This window comes from Anser anser (assembly GCF_964211835.1).
Source record: "Anser anser genome assembly, chromosome: 15".
Lineage (NCBI taxonomy): Eukaryota > Metazoa > Chordata > Aves > Anseriformes > Anatidae > Anser > Anser anser.
The window spans coordinates 8,586,294-8,609,610 of record NC_139736.1 but is presented as its reverse complement, the minus strand read 5'-3'; the positions used below and the strand labels follow the sequence as shown (position 1 = coordinate 8,609,610).

The window sequence follows — 23,317 nt, the reverse complement described above, 5'->3', positions numbered from 1 at the left end:
TTGGCAAGTGCATAGGCAAAGCCAGCAGTGCCTGTGCCTAGGGCATGCTCAGTGGTGGCTCTGAAGCAACCCTGACTTAGAGGCTCTTGTCTGTTCTCCTGCCTTGCTGTGTGCTTCTCTAGTGCAGCCTCAGGATGCATGCTGTGCCCTCAGGGGTGCTGAGGGGCTGCTGGTCTGCAGGAGGGGGTCTGGGATGCTGATGGGGTTCTTAAGGTTCAGTGCTTGAGTCTTCCATTACCCCTGCCAGGTGTCTGTGCTTGTTAGGATGGACAAGGGCCAAATTCTTGGTTTTCCTTTCTGGAAAAAAAAATAAAAAAATTGCTATTTATTAGAAGCAAAACTGTAAGGAAGGAGAAGCCAAACAGGGCTGTGATGGGGAAGAGGCAGGAGGGACAGATTCTTCTTTCCCTCCAAAGCCCCGAAAAGAGCCACTAGGTATTAAAGGCTGCCATGTGTCCCCTGCTGTCCTCCCACTGCCTGTCACTGTCCAGGGAGGCTTGCCCACCGCTCCCTGAAACAGGAGAAGCCCCCATCCCTCCTGCTCAGCTTCCATGCAGCATCCAGTGCCCTGGGCAGGCAGTGCTGATGGATGGGGCCAGCCCTGTGCTCCGAAGGGGACCACAGCCTGCTCACACCTGCCAAGACTCTCTTACTCTGGGACAGCAAGCAATTTACTGGAAATGCAGCAGCCTACACGTCACAGGGGAGGGAAGAGCCTCCTCCTTCTTGGCTCATGTGAGCTCTGGCTGCAAGACCTGTCTGTGTGGGAGTTGCTGGTTTGCTGAAGGAATTATCAATTTCTACTACAACTCTCTGCTTATTAGGCACTGAACATCCTTTTCTGATTGCTAGACAAAGCTCACTTAAATCTTCTGCTTACAGATCTGCTTGGCTGAGAAAGCTGGGATGTGGAGGGAAGTTATGGACCTGGTTTAATTGCATCATAGCAAGGGCTGGGGATGCAGGGAACATTGAGCTCAGGTAATAAGTGAGGTGGTGAGGTTCTGACCTGTGGCATGTGCTGGTCCTCTGTCCCTGACCTGAAAGACTATGGGAATGATGTGATTTACCCCAAGCTCTGTTGTGGCACGCTGCTGTGACATCTGTCCCTAGAAGCACTCAGGGTTTTTCTGTGGGTGGGACTGATGGGCCTGTTCCCTGCTTGCCAACCTCAAACACGTTGGGAATATCCTGTGCCTAGTCTCGCCATGGTGTGATGCCAAGTTACAGGGGCATTAGTCCTGAACAGGTGCTAGTGGAGGGACAGCAGGTCGGGAAGGGGCAGGAGCTGGGAGCAGCGGCAGGGCCCTGCTGCCTGCCATGGTCAGGGGCTGTGAGCATGGGCACAGACCTGCACAAACATCCCACGTGTCCTCCGTGTGCCCATCCATCTGGGAACCACGTCCTTGAAGCCTGTGCTACAAGATGAATTTGCTGTTCTTGAATGGTGCTTAAAGACAAGAATGGGAAGAGTATGAAAACACATCCAAATAAAAAGTTGAAAATGGAATTTCCCTTCCCGGTAGGTCATCAAGTTGCTATCCAGCCCCCTTTCTGACTTCTGTCACCAGAAAACATTTCTGAGATTAGTTGCACTGCAGCCCTGAACAGCCTCTCAGAGCCTCGATCAAATCCAATTATTAACAGATCCAAACAGCAGGTGAGGCATTGATCGGAGCTGATGATGCTCTGCTGGTTGGCCAGGACATTGATCTAAGCGGGCACCTCATCTTTCAGACCCAACTCCACTCCCTTACAAAAGGACAATTTCAGTTCTTGGTATTTCAAGGCTATGAAATGAAGTGATTCCTTTTCATCTCATTTGTTCAGGTTGATTTCTTCAGAAACCCAGGGGAGCCCTTGAACAAATACACGATTAAGTGACCAGTTTGTCTAATTGATGCTGACAGTAAAATTTGATCCCACCTCCAAGTAGAGGAAATAATGTCAAGATCAATTCACCCTAATTTAGTTGAAATTACATGGTCGCACTTTGGAATACCGAGAACATTTTGGCTTTATTTTCACGTTAATATTTTTCTAGGTGATTCAGTCCCATTGCATTCAGGATAAGACTTGAATACTGTATGCAGTTTGAAGAACTGTCTGTTAAAATGATCTTCATTTTCTTGGGCTGAAGTACCATCCTGGGGGGAGAGCGCTGGTAGCAGTGATGGTTTTATTGTACTCGTGGGGCAGGCAGAAAGCTCAGCGAGGCAGCTAGTCTCCTTTGTTCTGCACTTGGCCTTTGAGCCGTGACTCGTAGCACGGTGGGACCAGTGGGAAATCTCTGCCCAGCTGGGAATAGAGCAGTAATTTGTCTTGAGACAGCCTTTGGCACACAGGACAGCTTTCAGGACAACCAGGCTGCTTCGTCTTTTTTGCATCCTGCCCTTACAGGAGCAGCGGTGAGCCACGGCTGTTGTCCTTGTGGGGCTGGGGTTTCACTCTGCCTCCTGGTTTTGGGGCTTGTGCCCCTGCCTGTATGGACACAGGGGAACACTAAACTCCTATAGGGTTCTACACGTGGTCGTCCTCATGCAAAGCACCACAACTTTGGGGCTTGCTTACACACCCTGTTATTCTGTGCAGACCTCAGTGGTTGGGATCTTGGCTCCTTCATCCAGGATTGATGCTGTTTACAATCCCAGAGCAACTGTGTCATTATTCATGTGGCTCTGCTGCAGTCATCTGAGCGATGACTCCATTTGTCACATGCAAACCTCCCACGGATGGACCTGTCAGAGGTTTGCCTCTCTTTGCTGGTGTCATTGCAGACTCATTTCCTTTTGGCCCAGCGTGCCTGCACCAGCCCCCAAAATCCAGCCCTGCAGCCCCCCTTAAAGATGTTAAGCCTGTGATTCAGGGAGGTCTGGCAGCTAAATTACATTCTGCAGGTTTTTAGGCCTGTAAGGTAGGTTTTTAACCTATTATATCTGATCTGATTGCTGGCCATTTGTGGTCCAGTCCTCCTGGAGGGCTGCGAGCGGTGGCTGGCCATCCTGCGAGAGTGTGGTGAACTTGGCCGAGGTACGGTGGTGGGGTGATCCTTCCTCTAACCCTGCAGACACTGGGCTGAAGGCAGGCAGCGGGAAGTCAGGTTACAGTCTACAATCGTGGTGGGCAGGAACACTTCCACAGCTGCCTGAAACAAGCTGGAGCTCAGGGGGTTTGCTCCTGATGGATCCCTTGCTTGAGCACAACCGGTGCAGTTGCGGGACAGATCCCATCCCCTCAATGGCTGTCCGCTAAGAGTGCTAGGTTGGACCCCAGGTGAAGCCAGTTTGCCCAAGAGAGTGTAGGAAAAGCATTGCTTTAGGGAATGTTGGGCTGTCCTGTGCCAGGGCCGGTGGCACTAGGTGGCACCATTGAATTAGGAGTGAGGAGATAGGATGTGCAGGGCTCGGGAGCTGCCCAAGGGGACTGGGAGAGGGAGCGCTTCTCGGGCAAGGTCAGGGCAGCCTCCTGCCGGGGCGTCCTCTGCCACAGCTTTAGGCTGTCTTTTCCATCACAAGCCCCTCATGCTCAGAATAATTAACTGGAGACCAGAGCTGCCCTTTGCCCCTGCCTCCCTGTGCTGTGTGCCCTCGGAGCTTCTCCCCTCTCTCCCCTGTCCCGAGGAGCGGGGGGCAGCTCGCAGCAAGGCTGGGGGCTGCGCCTTAACCTCAGCAGGGGCAAACCGCGGCTGCTGAATGTCACTGCCACCTCTGCATCCCTCCCGGCACCCCACGCTCCTGCTGAGTAATTAGCTCTTCTGTCAGCAATTTGCGGAAGGGGAAGGAGATTTCTTCCTCTACCTGCTTGACTTTCTATTTCTGACTTTTTCTTTCTTGCTTCCAGCATTACAGGGGCTTTCCTATGAGCTCTTGCTTTGCTCAAAGCCACCCTGTGCCCACAGAAGTTTCCATGGACATATTTACAATGACAGGCACCACCAGCAGCAAGAGCTGCTCCAGAAATTTTTTTTCTTACAAGATATTGTGATTAAAATATATTTTAATCAAAGTGTTCCCTAGAAAATCTAGTTTTATGGAAGCAGAAACCAATATTGTCTGGGGGTGTTTTGCTTGTAAATATTTAACATTAGAATTTCCCTGTAGGAACAAAGCATAAAGTGATGGAAAGAAAAATAGAGCTGAAGAGTGATAATAGACTGCGCGCAGAAAATTCAAGGCTAATTATCAAAACTAATTAAAATGAGAAGCCGCTCTAACTGACTAGCGATTGATTAGAATTTGCTGTTATGTTATGAGGACAAACATATGCAAAACATTCTTTTGTCAGGGGAGAAGTCATTAGACAGAAATTGTGCTGTGCTTCTGCCACAAGCCGTGGGGAGCGTGCCGGGGGCCCGGGGCTGCCCGAAGCTGGCGGTGACAGCACCAGCATGGGGCAGGGGGGCTTGCAGCCCTGTGTGCTGGTGGGCATCGCTGTTTGGGAGTTGGCTGCAGGTTTTTAAGGCAGTTGCACCTGTCCTAAAGAAAAATGCTGCTCATCTGTGCTGACTCAGCAGGGTGATGCTGGTGCAGGGCCTGGCAGTTGATGGGGCTCTATGTCCTCTGGGTTGTGCTGCTGGAAACAAGGCATGGCTTCGTAAGCCTGGGTGTAATCCCGGAATGACCTTCTGAACCTGGGTGTAATCCCAGCCTAGGAAAACAGGTAGCTTGTGCAGGGGCTCCAGTGCTGTGTGCACGCAGGCCTGGGTGTACCTGTGGGGCTGACCCAAGGTGTCCACAAACACCCGAGTGTCTGGGGAGTGTGGAGGAAGCTCCACATCGATAAAGCAGGTGGAAATGAGCTGCCAAGCTTTTCCTCGTCTGGGTTTGTCCAAGTCAATGTACTTCCCTGATGGACCCAGAAAGCTGGGTTTGTGCCCAGCTGCCCCCACTGACGCTCCCTGCAGCAGTGCTGGGTGGCCATTGAGCTGGGAGACCCGAGGTGATGTGGAGGAGCCCGTGCATCTTTCCCTCACGTGCTGCTGAGCAGCCCCAGAGCTGCCTGGGGCTGACTCAGTGCAGTGTGAAGAACCTGGGATTGCTGCTGAGGTGGTTATACTTATTCCATAAATACATTAGCCTGTTACCATTGTATTCCTGTAAGTATAGACCGATATGTCATTACCTTACACTTAGGCAAGCTTTTCTTACTCAGGTTCAGGCTTGTCCATCTTCTGAGAGTCACCGTGAGCTCCTGCTGCCTGGCCCTGCGCTGACCCAGACTTGCCTCTCCTGATGCCCCTCCTTGGGAAGCACACCAGTGGAAATATGGTACAAAAAGCTCCTTTCCCTCTAAAATTTAAAATATGTCAGTGTTTTAGAGCAGTTGCTGCTGTTGATGTCAGTGCATGATTATATAGGTTAAAATATGCTCAGTGTTTGCCTTCTCATTCAGAAAACGTGTGGCAGAATAGCAGTGGATGAGTAAGCAGAAGTTTTTGGCAGTTGTAGTTAAAGATGTGAAAAGAGATATGGCATCAGGAACTTTTTAAAAACAACTTACGCTATCTCTTTAATGCCATGGAGCATCAGTTAATGCTTGGAATAGACTGTCATGTAGGGTGTCAGGGCCATGATTAGGCAGTTTCTCAGACTTCACCTGTCAGCAGGAAGATATGTGCTTGGCATCTCTTCCTAAATAGTTCACTGGAACTTCATTTCACGGAGAAACAGATAAAGTTTTCACTGTTTAGATGAGGGGAACTTGAGAAACCAAATGGCAGAAGTGATAAAAACTGGTGTGTGATGGGGGAAATGCTGCAAGGGACAAAGCTAGAGAATCAGGTGGGGGATGGAGAGAATCTGAAATTAGCTGGAAAAATAATTGGCATGGTTTGTTGCTTCTTTCTTCCTATTTTTGCTCTTTGTTCATCCTCCTAATTGGTTAGTCAGACCGACCCATCCTTGTACCAAAAGGTTATTTCATCTCTAAAGTGTAGCAAAGGCACTGAAATCAAAACGGTGCGTGCTGGCAGAAGTATTTAATGCTGCCTGGTGTTAATGACACTGGCTGGCAAGGCTGAGTGTAACATTTCTTTCTGTAGCTGTTATTTCAGAGTGAGTTTGAGCTTGCTGGATGTTGCCTCCTTGTCCCAGCTCACCTGAGCTTTCGTTCCTGTGGTGCAGCTCCTCTTCATGATTGCATTGTTAGGGGTGAGCCTTAGCTTCAGAGTAGGGATGTCCGAAGGAGACCCGGGGACGGAGGCTGGGGAACACTTCCTTCTTGCTGTGCTTTCTGAGAAGCAGGGGCTTAGGGCGAGCACACCAGAGGACAGTTCTGTAACCTGTTCTCTTCAGCACCAGTACCTGTGTTGTGTGCTTATTTCTTTTCTGACCCTTCCAGGCATTCACTGAGTATCGTGGCTAGCAGCAATCACTGGCCTGCTTCCTCCTCCCTTAGGAGAAGCATTGACAGTGAGTGTCTTGCAAGCTGCTCTTTTTAAATGTACAGTCATTTGTTAGCAGAGGGCATGCCCAGGAAAGCTGCAGCTCGTTAGATCCCCTTGGGTGAGAAGCTTTCTGTCAGTGCTGTTGACCAAAGAAATGTATCTCCCCACGGGTGGAAGGTGATCTTTCAGCGTGGTGAGGCATGGAGCACATGGAAGAGAACTCTTCAGGGTCCAGTGTGCAAGAGCTATGTTCAGAGGCAGACACTTGTTTGTGTTGCTCAGCTGCCCTGTGGTCTCCTGTGCCTAATGAGCTGATACTGAGGTCCCTGGGGACGTGGGGGGGTGACAGGTCTGACAGCAGGTGATGGTTTACCAAAACCACCCAAAGCTCCAGGCACCTGTCCCAGTGTGGCCGTGGAGGTCCCAGGGAGAGCACGAATGGTTCAGCTCCCACATGGACTGCAGGCGTTGGAGTCTGGCAGCTGCATTAGCCTTAGCAGGGTGTTGCACAGCACGGATGTCCCAGTGTTTCAGGGTGAAGAAAAGAGAAAAAATGGTCTCGTCAAGGCCAGGGTTTCAAAAATACCTGGCCTTACACTCAGGCTCTGATGCACTGAAATAGGTGGTTCAGCGGGCACCTTGATCTACCCAGAAACAGTCTGCTGCTGAAAGCCTCTCCAATCTCATTTCATGCAAATGTTCCCTGTTCTCTGCATTAAGATGCTGTCCCATTTTTACCTCCTTTCCTTCTGAATAGGAATGGGAAATGGGCGAAAAGACCTTGAGAAGTGTAAATGCTGTGCTAAGGGCCTGTCAGTCTGGTCTGAACTAGAGTGCATGCTGTGATTGACATAGGAGATGGGCTGCCCTTTTTGAGGAGGCTCATTGAGAGGTGGCACCTAATTCAGTTATCTCACGATTGAAAAAAAAAAGAAACCACAAACCCTTTCTAATCTAACTTGGTTTGACTTTCCCATTGTTACAATGTGCACCAATTTGCTGAGTATTGTTCTGTGTTGCACGGTCTGTCTAACGCTGCAGGGTTGTCTTCTGATTCTCCTCATGGAAATGTTCTTTACAGGGTGCTGCAGTACAAGTGATTTGATTGTGCCTTTTAATATTCAGCCCTGACCCTCTACCCAGGTATCAGTGGGACCTTTGCTGCCCCAAGCCAGCTTATGCTGCAGGACATGACCTGGGTGAGAGAGGATCCTGGTGCTGCTGGGCTTGGTCCCAGTACAGGGTGCTGGCCTCAGGGGCCTGCCCTCCTCCTGTTGTGATGCTGGGTCGGTAATTGGCAAGAGCAGGCTGGCTGCCCAGCTTTGGTTGGCCTGGCTGCGTTAACCTGTCCTGCCTCTACATATCAGGGGCCCAGCGTGGTGCTTCAAGGGCTGCCTGGTGCTGCCATGAAATGCTTCCAGAGGAGCCGTTACAGCTCGCTGCAGCTTCTGTTATGGTACCTAGCAAGGGTGTCTTCAACTTATCTCAGGTGGGTGTTTTATTCAGGGCTTGTAACAAACTATAAATAAACCTAAAGCTAATGCCTACAAGAGTGGTGAGGTAGGTAAGTCCAGAGGGAGGGTGGCAAAAGATCCTGGTGAAGAGATTGTGTGCTGGAGGGCAGCTGTTGGCAGAAACCATTACAGGTTGATGTTGATGGCTTGAAGTTGTACATTGACGAAGTGATATGATGTTATGCTGATGAAGTTTCTCGATAGAACACAGGGATTGCAAAGGAGGATTGGGATACCTCACCTCAGGGTGGACTGAGCAGAGGTGAGAGGTGCTGTGCTCCTCAAGCATCTGAGCCAGGGTGCCCCAGCCCACAGCAGGAGCTGTTACACTGGGCACACAGTGCTGGGGTTTGGGTCCCCCTCGGAATTTCTTATGATGCCTGCATGAGGTGAAGTGTGGGGCAGCAGCAGGCTGAGGAAAGCCGTGTCTGGGCTTCAGCATCTCTGTGGCTTCAGGAAAGGGAACAGGGCTACGGGGAGCAGCTCAGGTATTCTGCACGCTGCTGCCTTGGACTGGGCCGATAAGACATGACAGCTGATAACGGGCTGTGCTGACAGGTGAGCACATGCTGTCGGCTGGATATCGGCTAGCGGGAAATGGGAAGGGCGCTGCTGTATCACCAGATCTGTGAGGCCCAGGAACAACTTTTGGACAGTATTTAAAAGCAAAAACTCAAAATGCCTCAGAGCCTGTGTTCCTGATCCCCATGTTCCCACTGCTTGGCTGCCGGCTTCTGGGGACTTGGGACCTACTCCTGCCTGTGCTGCCCTGAGCTGATGTCCTGCAGGCATGGCAAGGACAGTAGGGGGGACAGCTCTGGGAATTTTTCTAAGGAACTTTGGAGTTTTGGTCCTGACAGCCTTGGCCAAGCTGAGGGGTGCATGGACTTACCTGTGGGTGCTGAACTGATGCTCTGCCTGCTCCTCCATCCTAAATCCTGTGCGCGCTCATCTCTCTGCACCCTGGATCAGAGCACTTGCACATGTGCTTTCAGGCTGCTGGAGGGCTTGGTGGTGATGCTGGGTGGTTCATTGTCCAAGAGGAGTGGTGCTGGGCCCAGGGGAGGGGTTATCTCTAGCCTGAAGCTGGCTCTGTGCTGCTGAGCCCTACCCTCCAGCTCAGCCTCTTTCGTTATTCACTTTGTGACATCAAATCACAAAGGGATGAAGGAAGCAGAGTCCTTTGTGCAAGTGGCCCACAAAGCCAGGCCACCTGAAGTGCTGATGTGTGTCTGAGAAGGGACTAACCTTTAGCCAGGAGGTCTGAGCTTTATTAGAACAGCTGGAGCTGTTCTGACAGGTGGCTCCCCTGGCACTGGCAGCATACAAAACCAATGTGTGCTGCTAATTGCAGATGCTCATCTTGCTCTGGGAGCTAAAGTCTTCTAAGGGATCAAGCCACCCCCTGCCTTCAGTGTGGGCAGCGCATGGCAGGTCATAGCATGGCAATGCAGTTAAGCAGGTGTAAGAAGTGCTGTGTGAGCTTTGGCTGTTGCTAGTCATAACCTGGCTCGCCGTTTTTATTGTAGAAAGAGCTCAGTGTAAGGGCAGAGGGCTTGAATGTTCCTGGTGCTGTGGCTGGGAGGTGGGATGTGTGCAGGTCACTCTGTCCTGACACTGACACCCTGGGGGAGGTGGAGAGCTTGCAGCTCGTGGTGACACACCAGAGAGCTCTGGGTACCTTCCAGAGGGAGAAGAGAAAATGGGGAGCCCCAAAACTGCTCCAGTGTTAATGAACTCTGGTGTTTCCTTTGTTTTCTGGATTTGCTTTTCTGTGCTGAGCCTGAGTATAAACATAAATCAAATATAAATGCTTATGCACTATAGTAAAGTCTTGTTTTCCCCACCTCTTCCCAAAGCCACCCTGCTGTAGTGGGAACCCCATCATATTGTTAATTAGGAATGGATCAGTGTGCCTCTGATTAAAATTCTTCTTACTTCATGCCTTTTAACTAACTACAGTGTCTTTGGGTTTGTGCCAGCTTCAGTTTTATACCTTTGAAGAATCTCTAATCTGCACAGCACAGACCAGCCAATTATTTCCTTTATAAACAGTAAATATCCATTGAGTCTTTCTGTTGCTGATGAGGATGCTCCTTAAAATGAGGTCCATTTTTCCTCCATGTTTTGCTAGGGTAGAAAATACCTGAGATGTACTACCAGCCTTACACCAAGTATGTGGGAGAAAAGGTGCAGAAAAGAGCAGCTATTGAAGAGGCTCCTTTAGGCTGAATGCATCCAGGCTGGAGCTTCAGAATGAGTTCACAGCAGAGTATCTTATCTGGAGGGGTCGGATGCTGTGCACAGGTTTTTCTGTTTATGCATGTTGGAAATGCAGAGCAGGGCTGTGACTTTTTCAGGAAGGGTCTTTTGTCTGAGCCTGATCCTGGCCTCTGGGTCAGACCTTGCGTACCACGACATCTGTTGAAGAACAGAACACTGGTTACCAAACACTTGCTGCTTTATCAGGCTCATTATAATTTTATAAGAGCTGAGCCTTTAGGACATTTTTCCATGTCACCTTGGCATTTTGGGAAAGGTATTAATTTTCTGCATGGAGGAAAAAGAGCTGAGATTCAAGCAAAACCATGCCTGTCCTGGATGAGCATGACCACCTGACAGTATCTCATGTCCTTAAACAATCTTCAAACTATGGAAGATTCTGCAGCTTTGGTTCCAAACTTTGTCTTTTAGGATGTTATTTTCTAAGCTGTAAAAGCAACTTCTCTTGCATTTTGGTGTAAGCAGGTCTGTCCTCATTAGCACAGAGTTCTTATTTCCCTCTTGAAGGGGTTGTGCCATAGCAAAGTGGCTTCATACAGGCAGAGCATGAAGGCTCAGATGGAACCCAGACAAAGGAGCGGTTCTGACCTGTGGAAGGGTGTTTGTAAGTCACCTGTGGATGTTCTTGCTTTGTTTGGTGTATTACTGAGAAGCAATGACCTAGTAAATCTCCTGAGGTTCTGGTGACACTTCCCAAAACTGATACTGGGTCTCTTTATAAAAGTGTGTTAAATGTATCTTCCTAACAAGCTTTGCTTGCCTTTGTTCTTCACTTTCTGGTTGTAACATCACATCAAGAAATAGCAGTCAGTGTCTGACCCACTTTACCTAAAGCTAAAGCCAAGAAAATGCATTGTCATCTGTTAAATAACTAAGGGGGAAGCCAAAGGAGGAATAACATCCTTGTTCTTCTACCAGCCTCAAAACTAATGGTACTAATACGCTTTTCTCCAGTTCTGCCACAGGACAGTTGCTCTGCACTCCTATGAGGATGTCAATCAAAGTGCTTTGCTGCAATAAACAATAGCTCCAATTATCTTGACAGCTGATGGCAAGAGCTAGGAGGCTTAAAACCTTCCCAGAGGAGTAGGTAAGATGAGAGCAAGCAAACAGAGCTAATAGTCTCCTGTTGTACTGCCTTGATGAATGGGGAGCTGACACGCTGCATCAGTACGGTGGGTCTGAGGGCAAATAAGAAATAGTGTCACTGGGGGGCTTCCTCCCTGAGCAGAGCCAGCTAATTTACTGTCAGCAGTGTGACTGCAGTAGAGATCAGCACAAGGTAGCTTGTCAGGAACCTTCCCCGCTTCCCAGGCAGGCTGCCTGCTGCTCTGCCTGTTGTATTAATTCCAGCTCAAGGTAGCTCAAAATGTGCTCAGGTGCGGTGCTTGACCCTTACTTGAGTCATGCACAGCGTTCCCCTGGCTGTTAAGGGAGGTGGTAAGGAGGTTAAAGTGCCATGTTTGCGGTATCACCCTGAACATGTTCTGTTCAGCCTTCCTCATCAACAGAAGTGTTCGCTGATTCCCAAACCCCTATATATATATATATATATATGTATCCTTGTGGGTGTTAACACCTTATATTAAAAAGCACTGGGGCTTGGTGGTGGGATGCTTATTCTGCTATCTTTTGTGTTCTGTATGGACATCCACATAAAACATGAACTCCCTCCTAGAAGTGAAGTCATCCTCGGCAGCGGTCAGCTGAGGAAGCTGGGAAGACACATTTAACAAGGTGCCTTTAGCAGACTTAAAATAGGTCTGAAAATGCTTTTAAGGTCCTGGAAAGACTTATGTCATCTTGCTGGGGCACTGGGGGCTGTGTAGGGGAGAAAGCTATATGGAAAGACAAAAATGGAAAGTAAAATGGAAGGCAGTTCTTATTTAGCTCTTACTGATCATTTTAAGTGTTTAGGGGGCTGTAGAGATCCGGGCTTTTCATTTGATTATAGCACGGAAAAGGTAGTTAATCACACAAATGAGAACCTTGTGATGCTTTTAAATAAACAGTACATAGAATTTAATGTTTGTGGCTTATAAGCGCTACAAGCTTTGTTACTGTCTTTAGAGCAGGGATGTGTGGTTTATAGATTGGTGGTCAGTGGTGCTCTTAACTGAATGGGGACTTGCGCAAATGAAATCTGGACGCTGCTCTGGCAGGAGTGCTGCTCTCCCCAGGAACAAATTGTTCTGATGACTTTTCTGGCTCTTCAAAAGCCCTTCATGTGTAAAGCCCTGGAGAAGTCCAAGTCTGTATCTAAAGATGTTTGGGGGGACCCAACTACTTTGACAATGAGACATTTTGTCTTAATTAGAAGGTTTTCTGAACATGTATTTTTGAGAAAGAAGCTGTTTCTATAGCCTTTATGTGCAAGTGATCACAATTGGTGTCTCTGGTATGAGACAATTTCATGAAGTTTAAGATGTGATGTGCAGGTAAAATAGATGGGTGACTGTATTTGTGGTGTATTGCATGAAACGTTCATAACCTAAGAGCATGTCTTGTACTTCTACTAGTTCACAATAACATGCAAAACGTTGTATAAATTCACAATGTGTTGGTGTGCGTCAGCTTGTTAGAAGTGGGCCTTTTTCAGCTTGGAGGGAGTTGGGCAAAAGGAGAGAAGAAGCAGAAGGATGTTTAGGGTGTGAGTGGGTGGATCTGCAGGTATCTGCAATGTTTCCAGTCCTCTGAGTTAGTGGCTCTTGAAGCTGGGGGCATCAGCAGTGCTTTGGGCTTCCTGTTGCGTGATCTCTGGCCTCCTACCTCGTCCTGTTACCTCTTTCCAAACTTTTCTAGGTCAGCAGCAGGAACTGGCTCATGCAGAGAAGCTGAAACCTCTTCTGCCAAAATCTTTCTCCATTTGACTTTTCCAAACTCAGTTGCTGCTCTCTGCAGCTCTTTACTTACCCTCTTCTCCTGGCTTTTCAGTTCAATTCCCTAAGCTACTTTCTAAAGAGGTTGGCTTTGGTTGCTCTGGCAACTAGAGCCCAAGTATTTTAAGAACTGTTTTTTTGGTCCCAGACTTGCCATAGCTCTTGTGTGGGACTGTCTTCATGGAACAACAGCTTGGGTGGCTCAAAGACTAACTGGTGGCAGGGTCTGTGAGCAGAGGATGAGCTGCTGAGGAATTTCTCAAGCTGAAACCATACAAAGAAAGATTGGGTCTGTTCTTCCTTCTTTGCAGACCCTTGCTCTGCTGAGAACAGGAGGGGCGCCTGGTCTGACTCCCTGCATTAATGTGCCTTGTTCCACACTCAATCTGCACTGGAACTGCTGCAGCATCTATTTTAGGCTGTTGTTACTGTTGACCTTCTGGCTCTGGATGGTGAAGGGTTTCTTGGTAAGCCAGTCACTTGTTCATTTTGATTTGCTTAAAGTTTCTGCCTTCATCTTGCTTAGTGCAGGCCTGATGCTGGTGGTAGGTGTGTGGCGTGGTGGTCTGAGGGCAGACTTTTCTTCCGGAGCTCTGTGGAAAGCTCTGCAAGTAGGAGTAATGTTACTGGGCAAGTGTGGCTGGAGAGCTGGGCACAGTGACACAGTAGTTCCCCAAACCAATAATAGTTTGGCAGCTGCTGCAAAGGTCTAACAAATCAGATGAGTCTTTTTGCCTTCCTTTCCCCCTCAGGCCTCTTTACAGTAGTTCACAATTCATAGTGAAGATTAGAGTCTTTCACCTTGTGCCTTGTGAGGACATCGTTGCTGGGATGGATGGTACCCCGTGTGCTTCAGCATGTGGCTGCTGTTACTGTACTAAAGACCCCGAGAACAGGGAGGTATTCAAGCAAATGTTAAGTTTTCTCAGAGAAATGGAAACTAGCCAATGAGATAGAACATCTTTCCTACCAGCACGGGGAGCAAAACAGAGCAAAAAAGAAGGGTGGCAGGGAGAAACAGGAAAGAAAACTAAAAAGCAGTTAAAAACGCAGCCCCTTCTTAATTCCATCAACTACTGTGATATTTGTGTAAAGCAGTTAATGGGGCTGAAGTTTGGGTCCTTACTGTGCTGGGGGAAGGCAGAGGGTGATGAGGGCAGGCAGGGAAGGTACAGAGCAGACCCCAGCATCCCCCAAGAGCGGCGCTGTTGGTGACAGGTGTGTAACCATGAAAGCGGCTGGGACCAGAAGTGCCCCTGACTTCTGTTCCCCCGCTGTTGTGTGGAGTAATCCTGGTTGTGGGGCAAGCCTTTAATCAGAGGTAGCAGCTTGTATCCTCTTCCCAGCCCTGCAGTGTCACCCAAGTCCCAGTTCTTGACTTTCACCTCTCTCGGGTACAAACATGGCAAGAAGAATCAAATTTACAGCCACAGTCCTACTGCCAAGGACCTTCCGCCTTGGGTTTTGTTCTTTCCAATTTGTTCTCCTCGCAGCCTTAGCCACTTGCTGCTGCCAGTAAAATGCATGCTGTCAGTGTATGACTGTGCCAGGTGCAGCATTTGATTTCCAAAATGATTTTAAAAGCTTAATTTATTTTATTCTCCATTAAAGAAAACTTTCCTCTGTAAGGAAGACATAAATTAGGATTTGGGAATGAAGAGGTCATACACAAGAAGGCAGAAGCTCTGACTTTCCCAGTAACCTCAGACAGGAACTAGCCTCGTGCTCTGCTGTTGTGCTGTTACAGGGCCAGCAGCAAGTCTCACCCAGGTCACCTCCTCTTGCCTAGACGTGTTCAGTATGTTTTCCCTCAAGCTAGCTTTCCTCGACTGTGGGTATTCCCACCTCTGAGCTTTGGGTTTGAGGTGAGCCTGGAGGACTCAGCTGCACTGCTTTAAGGAGAGCTTGCTTGCTGTGCTCAGCTTGCTGTGCCAGGTCCTTTGAGTGGGTTTACAGAAGGGATGGGCAACGTTGCCTTGGACCTGCCATCCAAAAAGCTTTCGTGGGCTATGAGATAGGCTCCAGAAGTCTAGATGCACGAGTCACCCTGACAGAGCTGAAGAGCTGGTGTAGCACGCTGGTTGGGAAATGTCGCATGAAGCTGGAGACCTGAGCACTTGAGGAACATAAGGACAGGTGCTTTCTGGATTTTTTTCCAAGCAATTTGCAAGCACGTGACTGTTTCACGTTCTATGAGAAGGAGGTGGGACATGTGAGTAAATATGTGAAGCAACCACTGGAACTCTAGCTATCCTTGAAGGCTTCCCTGCTCCTCTATTTCTACCAGACAAAACTCTTCCATCAAAGTGGTCCTGTCCTATTCTGAGAAATTTGGCCCATGCGTTTCATCTTGCTAAAACAGAATTGCAAATTGGGAGCATTTGGCTGAATTAACTTCCTGAGTAGAATCACAGGATTGCTTTTCATTGGGAAGAGTGGCTGTAGTTGTTCTCATTTTTATTCATTTATTTTTTTACAAGGTGAGCCTTTTTTTTAGAGGTGCTGGTATAAGTGAAGCTGACTTACAGATGAAAACTAATGAGTGAAATTACTGTATTAATGAAGAAAATGCTACTAGCAAGTTGTGAGAAGTACTTTAATCATAATAATAGGACAAAATTAAAACTTTAACTCTTCTCTAGTGTTTTAAGAAATTAAGTTTAATATTGGTTATGGCACATATCTATATGCTTCAAAGTACCTGCGTCAGGGCTGTCAGGAGAACACAGCAGTTCTAGTAACTTCTACAATGACACATTTATCAGCTTTGATCTGGAGGGGCTGTTATGATCAGCTTGTCTCATCCAGTATAAATAACCAGTCCTATAAGAAGTGGACTGAGATGTGACATGGCATGGTGCAGCACCTTATCCACGAGACAGGTAATAGTTTGATGGGGCAGCTGCTTCACAAGCTATTTCTTCTACTGTTCAGCCAATCTGGTTTGTGTTAAGTGAAAGCTTTCTCAGAGGTTCCATTTATCATCCCTTTAGAGCACTGCAGACCTCCTATAAAATATAGGCCAGTGAATGCTGTCTGGTGATTTTTTCCATCCACCTTGAGCTACAGGCTACTTTCCAGAAATATTTGATTGCAAGATACTGTCGCTGCCTGCAGAGGCCAGGCGGCAGCAGGTGAGCTCCCACACAGTTTGCAGAGGTGGGTTTTCACAGTGCTCAGCTCCTCCATCCCAGCAGAGCACCTCTTCCCTGTGTTCTGCTCCATGGGAATAGATTGGAACTACTTCTCCTGGGGGTGTCTGTTTTGTCTTTAAGCTTCCTTCAGAATATGCCTGGGACATGAGATGTGATATACCCGAAGGTGATGAGTGCCCAGGAGTTACGAGTGGGTCTGTAGCACAGGATGTTGTAATGAGCAGGTTCTACAACATGGTTTGAGGATGGATGTGAAGCCTGTGGGCAAAGCTGATGGCTTGGCAGGGAAAAGCACTTAGAAGGTGGCAGCTTTGACTTGCAAGGGCTCTGCTCCAAAGCTCTGATGATGCATTGCCAGGCTGACTGATGTTTGTGGCAGTGAAGTGTATTTGATGGCCACTCTCCGCAGGATCACAAAATAAGATGCCAGCTGCATCACAATGCAAACAGTGCTCTGTTTCTCTACCACAGAATTTATTCCCAAATTCAACTGAGGATTTATCTGAGGCTCAGTTCTGACATGTCATAGCTTGCCTCTTCTGAACTTCCTAAGCTATGCAGTCTAAAGTCCGTAGGGAGAGCAATATGGCATTTTGAGATGCGGCTGGGGTTACAGGCAGTAATCTGGAGACAGGGGAGGTACAGATGGTGTTGCCTTACTGCCAGCTGGGGGCTGTTGGGGCATGAGGGCACCCATAGGTCTTAACTGCCCCAAGCAGCTTCACCGGGGGCCTTCACATGTACTCAGCCCGTGGGCCCAGTTGTGGTCTTTGTACTCTTAACAATGCTGACTGGAAAATCTTTCACTGGAGATTGAGAGGAAGCAATTGTCTTCAAAACATCTATATGTGCATATAGATATAAGTGTATGTAGATATAAAAGCCAAGAGGGAAAAACAGTCACAGGATACCTAGAAACTCAAGAGGTGAGAAATGTTTCTGGCTGGACAGGGCTGGATGGAAATGCCGAAGAGGAGTGGAAGGTGGGAGACGTTCTGTGCTGCACTGGTAAGGGCTTACAGAGGGAGGGGGATATGGTTTTATTTTATCTATAGTGCGATGAACATTCTCCCAAAATGTGGGCTTGTATCTAAACGGCATTGGGTATAGTGGGAGTGCTCCTCTTTGACTTCAGTGGGCTGTCTCCCATGTGGAAGATGCTTTGCTTAAATATTTTGTTTTCAAATATGTTCACCTTCAAAATGAAATGGGTACATGTTAGGGAGGATAAAAGACTGGAGGCATGCAAGGTAGTTGAAGGCCTCATCCAGTGAACGGTACACTTTTAAATTCTTATCAAATTAGTGCTTGCTTAATGAGGCCATTCCTATCTATGCAGGGAGATGGCTGTGAGAAGAATGAGATGCACTTGGAGCAGTTGTTTTCAGGTCTCTGCCTTTGTCCACAGGTGCTTGTGAAAGGCTTAGATTACGCTGGTCCAGAGGTGAATGTACCATTTGGAAGCAAGGCCAGGAATTGCTGGATCTTTCTGGCTTTAGGGGAGTAGCTTCAACAATAGCAGTAACCTCAGGCAGTTCCTTACCTCTTCCACCTTTTACCTGCAAGCTTCATTTGTTTGTGCTGCTTCTGCATTCTTCGGTCTGTGAAGGAGTGAACGAAATGCAGCAAGCTGTAAGGAACTATTAGAAGTCGGTAGAAAGTGAGCTTTGAGTTTACAAATGCAAATATTAATCCTGAGATGGTGATTGTTGTTCCCCATCTAGTTGGGGAGTAAACTGCTATTGAGTTACTTGTCAAATCTAAATTGTGCACCAAAGATTTGAATTTCAAATCTCAAACCCTTGCAATGCAGTGCTCATAAACAAGTTATGGATCAGGAATTAGTCACCAAAATCATTATGACTAATTTTAAATAACTTAGATATGGGGAGGGGGAGAACAAATCTGCTCACAGATCATTTGCAGGCTGAAGAAAATAGTCTAAATATTATTCATCGAGCTTATCAAGCTTCATTCTTGAGTAATGTTGTGTCATCACTGGCAGGTGGTGGGAAATGGCATAGCATACCATAATTAGTAATAGCCATGTATTTTTGATACTAGTTTATCTGTGTGATGCACTTCCAGATGGTTTTGAAAATGGAATAAAGATGAAATAAATTTCCTGGATCAGAATTTGCTTTGTAGATAATGAGTTAATTCAATGCTTATTAGAAGAAAAAAACTAGATTACTAAGGAATGGGTAAATGGGTAAATCATTCCGGCTTTATCATTAGATTTCTTTTTAGATCGATATCACACATGAGCACTATTATGGATATGTGTTATAGTGCTGTCTTGCTATGTGCCTGCATACAAAAGTTTGTTTGCAGATGCTTGCCATGTAGCTTTGCCAAACTTCACTTGCTGACCCCCAGAAGTTACCGATGACTTAAAATGGAGATGTTTGGTGTGGTGGGCAATAGTGCTATCAGCCTTGGTTTTAAGTATGTGTAAATAGCTGTCTTCCCATGAAGGTTCAACAGGTAGCGTGGTACTGAACTGACAACAGCAGGAACTTCCTCAGATGGGTGCGACCCTCCCTTAAAGAAGTAACGCTTATTCACAACACGAAGTGTGCTTGCTGGGTCACAGTGTTCTCATCTGCGTGTCTGTAGCCTTTGCTAATACAATTTTGCTTTCAAGTAGCCTTCAGTTCCGTCAAACGTTTCTCAAGTCATGTCAAAATCTCTTGACCTGGCATACTTGGACATCTTTTGCAGCAGAAGTGCTGTCTTCCAGGAAATCTTCAAGCAATTTCTTCCCTTTTGATCCCTGTTGGCAAGTCTGTAAACTTGCTTGCATATATCAGTGCCACCATCTGCAGATGACTGCAGTGTAGATGTGCAGAAATTAAGTCCCTGTCAATGAATGCGTGCTGTCTTCTGAATGAACTCAAAGTTTGTTCACTGGCATTTAAAACTCAGGTGAATAACTTGCTCCTGGGCAGAAAAAGAGCAGACCAAAAATAACCCATGGAAGAAGGTGTCCTCCTGAGACACAGGCAAGGGAGCAAGCAAGGCACCTCCCTGGGAACAACTTCTGTTGTAGCGAAGGACCAAAGGTCTGTTTCTTAGCAAGATGAGAAGTAGGCAGGGTAAAAAAAAAAAAAAGGAAATTGAATTGTGGTTATATGGATTTGTTTAATCATGCTCCTGTTTCTACTTCCAGAGACTCTGATGCAAGAAATGTAGCTTCTAACAGAAACCATGAGTGGACGTGTTAAAAATGAACTTGGGAGAGGTAGCGAGGCCAGAGACAGGAACCCCCCAGGCAGGAGTAAATGTGAACTGTGTTCTCAGGAAGTGGAGGGTAGGGGAAATCCCCACATCTCTGGGCCTGAATTTCGAAAGACACATCCCTCAGCTCTTCCTAGTTTTTTCAGCACCTGTTGCTTTCAGCTGAGCTAAGGTGAGCCTTTGAAAACCAATTGAAGTTAAAACATATATGGAACAGGTCTCTGTAAAACATCTGTCTTATCTTTGCATTTAATGAATTAACAAAGATGAGCTTGAAAGAAATGTAATAAATTATTCAAAAACCTCCTATGCTTTTGAAATGCTAACAAGTCAAATCCTTTGAGACAGCTTGATCAGATTATGGTGTATCATACAGCAAATCTAATTGGTTATATTCAGTCCTGAATTATCAGATTTACTGGTTGGCCAAACTAATTTAAACAGGGCATATAACACAAATGCTGCGTAGAGCTGAAATAATGCTAAATAGCTTAAATATAAACTCACTCTTGCAAAATAAGGAATTCTGCCCAAACTCTCTTCAGTTTGGGAGCTAGGATGCATTTGTTCTTTTATCAGACCTCTGCTCAGCTGCAGTGCTCACAGCTTTTCTTCCCACTTGTGCATACCCAGCTTCAGACTGAGTGCCCCAATTCACTGAGTGAGGGGCTGGGACTTTATGATCACCAGGCTTTTAAGGCAAATATGCAACCATAGTAAAGACTAAAAATTCAAATGGAGTTTGGATTTAACTTGATCGCTTCTGACCTAACCATTAGCAGTGTATATACTAAAGTGTTTGGCTTCATGACCAGCCATGTTGTGTGGGGAAGAAAGAAGCTTTCTGTGGGACCCGTACTTTAGCACCTTCTGAAAATATTGGGCCAGGACAGATACTTGAACACAACTCATTCACACTGAACTCTGAATCACATTCCTCATAATGACCTAAACCAGCCAAGTATTTAGGTGCATATCTAAGTACTTTTCTGCACAGAGCTGACTACTGAATTAAAGCCAACAAAAGAAGCAGGAGGAATCCTTCTCTGCAATGCATAGGCTGTCTTCCCTTTTCAGTAAGCTTTAGGGTGCAGCTTCCAACCAAAGCCACTCACAAAGGATAGGCTGTGGTTCATGCCAATGGGAAATCCATAATGGCCGGGGGCTTTCAGGGGATGTGTGTTACATGGGGCTCACAATGATGTTTCCAATGAAACATTTTCCTGGATGAGAGGAATGTATAAAATGTGGTGATTGTTTCCAGAGCTATTTAGTTGCCAACAGACTTCCTTCAAAGGTTTTAGCTGTGTAAGGGCTTTTGAGATAGCGTTGCCTGGCAAAGAGGTCTTAGGCATTGCTCTACATTTTCTTTCTCACTTAAAGCTGCCTTGTTTCCATCTTTCAAACCTTTGGGACAGGCTGACACAGAAGAGAGCATCCAGTTCTTAAACCAGGCAAAGCTGCTGGGTGTGTGAGGATGGGCAGGGGCTGACAAGGTGAGCCTGACAGCCAGCCTGAGGAGGGGAATGGGGTGCTCAGCATACCCACAGCTCGTGGCAGCGTATTTATTACAGCTCACCCTATGAGTCTTGGAGCATCTCTGAGAAGCCTTAATTATCACTTTCCCTTCTAGAGCATATAGCACAAAACACTGCTTAAGAGCTTCTTTTGTGCTTCTGAAGGCTCTTGATGGGATCCTCTGGCTATCTCTGTGTGAAGAAATAATAAGGCTTGAACAGTAAAAGCATTCTGCTTTAGAAATATATTTTCCAGTGCTTGACCTATCATGATTGATAATACATGTGCTGAGTGAATGAATGAATTCTTTACCAGCCTCAGCAATCTCAATGCCAACTGCATTTGTTATTCAGGAGCACTTGACGCTGACCAGTGCTCTTATCTCATTGCCTGGCAAAGAGGAAGAACGAATGCATCTGTCACCTCCGTGGATGGCGAGTGTTCAGGCTCAGAGCACAGAAACCAGGGAGAATTGGCTGTCCTTTGCCTGGGTAGGCCACCCTGCAGGGGCACAGGCAAGGCATTTTCCCTCTTTGGAAAGGTGGGAGGGAAGAATGCTAAGCACAGCTACATCCAGAAATGCTGATGTCCTCCTTCTCCAGCCGTTATCCAGACCCTTTGGGTAAGTTGTGACGTGTCAGTGTGCTTGGGCAGCAAATCACAGTGCTGTTGTGTCAACTGCAGAACGCATGAGATTCAGATTGAAAACCGAGGTGCAGAGGAGCCCTTGGGTGTTCAAAAGGCATTATGCTTGTAAGAGTATTGGGTGCTAAAGTCTCAGCTCCTTGCGAAGCTCAGGGGAATATTGTGTTTGGAGGAAACAGGGTTTTATTGTACAGCCAGTTCTCCGCTGGTGGTGTCTCCTTGGCTGGGAGGTGTGGCTCTGATTTACGTAGCAAACTTAAATGAAGTTTGCTGTGCGAACTTAGACAAAGACTGTAGGCTGTCCCCACACCTCCAGCGGTCACTTTCATCTATTGATGCAACAGGGTATTCCAGGATCATCCTGCTGGGCCCCAGTTCTGAGCTTGGGCTATTTTTTTGCCAGATGTTAAAACCTTAAGTCTGGTGCTTGCTCTGCTGCACTGGTGTACAGTTGGTACAATAAGAGTATGTTGGCCTGAATAAGCCCCTGCCTTGGCAGATGCATGCTGCTAAATGCAAAAAGGAGGGGTGATATAAAGCAAAAGCTGTTCACATGGTATGCCTCAATCCACAGGGAACAGGCTCTGCAAAGACAGTGCTGAGCAGCACGAAGAACTAACAGCCTGTGTGCAAACAGAATAATGTGTAACGAGACAGCTAGACAGACAGAGGCGCAACCAGCGTGGTTAAAGAGGCTAGGGTGTTAAAGGCAAATATTGTGATGAGCGCTAGTGCTGTGCGGGGAGTGCTGCGGTACAGCCTGTGCTTAAGAGCAAACAGAGGGCTCTGCAATGCCTCCTGCCATTTCGGAGACAGGGCATGCAGTGACTTGGGCAAACAGAAGAGAACAAACCTCTTGGTTTGCTGCCCCGAGGCAGGTATGTTCTCAGTGTTTATTCAAAAGCATCGCAGGTCTAGTCCTCATAGGTCTCCAGCGTAGCTTGAACCCAGCCCTGCTGCCCTGGGTGGTGTAGGGCTGCTGGAGGTTGTGCTGCATGCATTTGGCTGTGGCACTGGGTAGGTTTGAAGCCTGAACGCTTGGTTTGCTCTGCTGGTGCCTGGGCTGGGATAAGGCTTGTCCTGGGTGCAGCAATGTGCCGTGCTTCTGGCTGCACCGGGGCTGGCCCTGCCACACGAGGGGGCCTCCTGCTGCTTCCCTCCATGGCTGTGAACTGCCATGGCCCCAGCGCTGACCTGTAACACACCACTGCTCAGCATGTGGACAGGTTTGGCATAAAATTAGTTTTCTTTTTTTTTTTTTTATGAGGCTAGGAACAACTCTGTTTTTTGGGCACAGCCAGGTTACAGTACAGGTCTGAGGGTGTTTGCCCAGACCTGGGTCTGTGGGCATCTGCAGCAAAGCTGGCCAGGGCTGGGGCTGCAGCCAGGTACTGCTGCTGTCTTCCAGTGTATTTGTCCATTCTGAGATTACATTAAAAAAAAAAAATAGCTCTTATAGACATCTATAGCATGGTAGGAAGATAGAACAAGCTTGGTTGTAATGTCTTTTAAGCATCATTTGAAGAGACAAGGCTGGTCCCCTGCCTTCAGAGCAAGTTTGGTTAAAAGCTGGCCATCTGCAGTGAGTAGCAGGCAAGTGGGTGAGCACCTGGCAGATGTTTAATCATTTTGTGGATTCTGCCCTTTCCACTTAATTAAAAATCTGCCTGCTTGCAAACCTCCACTGGAGAATACAGC

The 23,317-nt window shown here is 47.3% G+C and overlaps 1 protein-coding gene across 3 annotated transcripts in view; it reads left to right on the top strand.

Moving 5' to 3' along the window:
• The window catches only part of LOC310882150 (uncharacterized protein), a 189,713-nt gene that overhangs the window by 23,639 nt on the left and 142,757 nt on the right, over positions 1 to 23,317 (top strand). Inside the window, exon 3 of one of the 3 annotated variants that reach the window (XM_083800501.1) lies at positions 5,152 to 5,267. In XM_083800501.1, the coding sequence (XP_083656627.1) occupies positions 5,232 to 5,267 (36 nt within the window). In that variant the 5' untranslated portion in view covers positions 5,152 to 5,231. Of the gene's footprint in view, positions 1 to 5,151; positions 5,268 to 5,290; positions 7,875 to 23,317 lie in introns of those variants that run through there. The other 2 variants (XM_083800504.1, XM_083800502.1) reach the window with 2 other exon arrangements.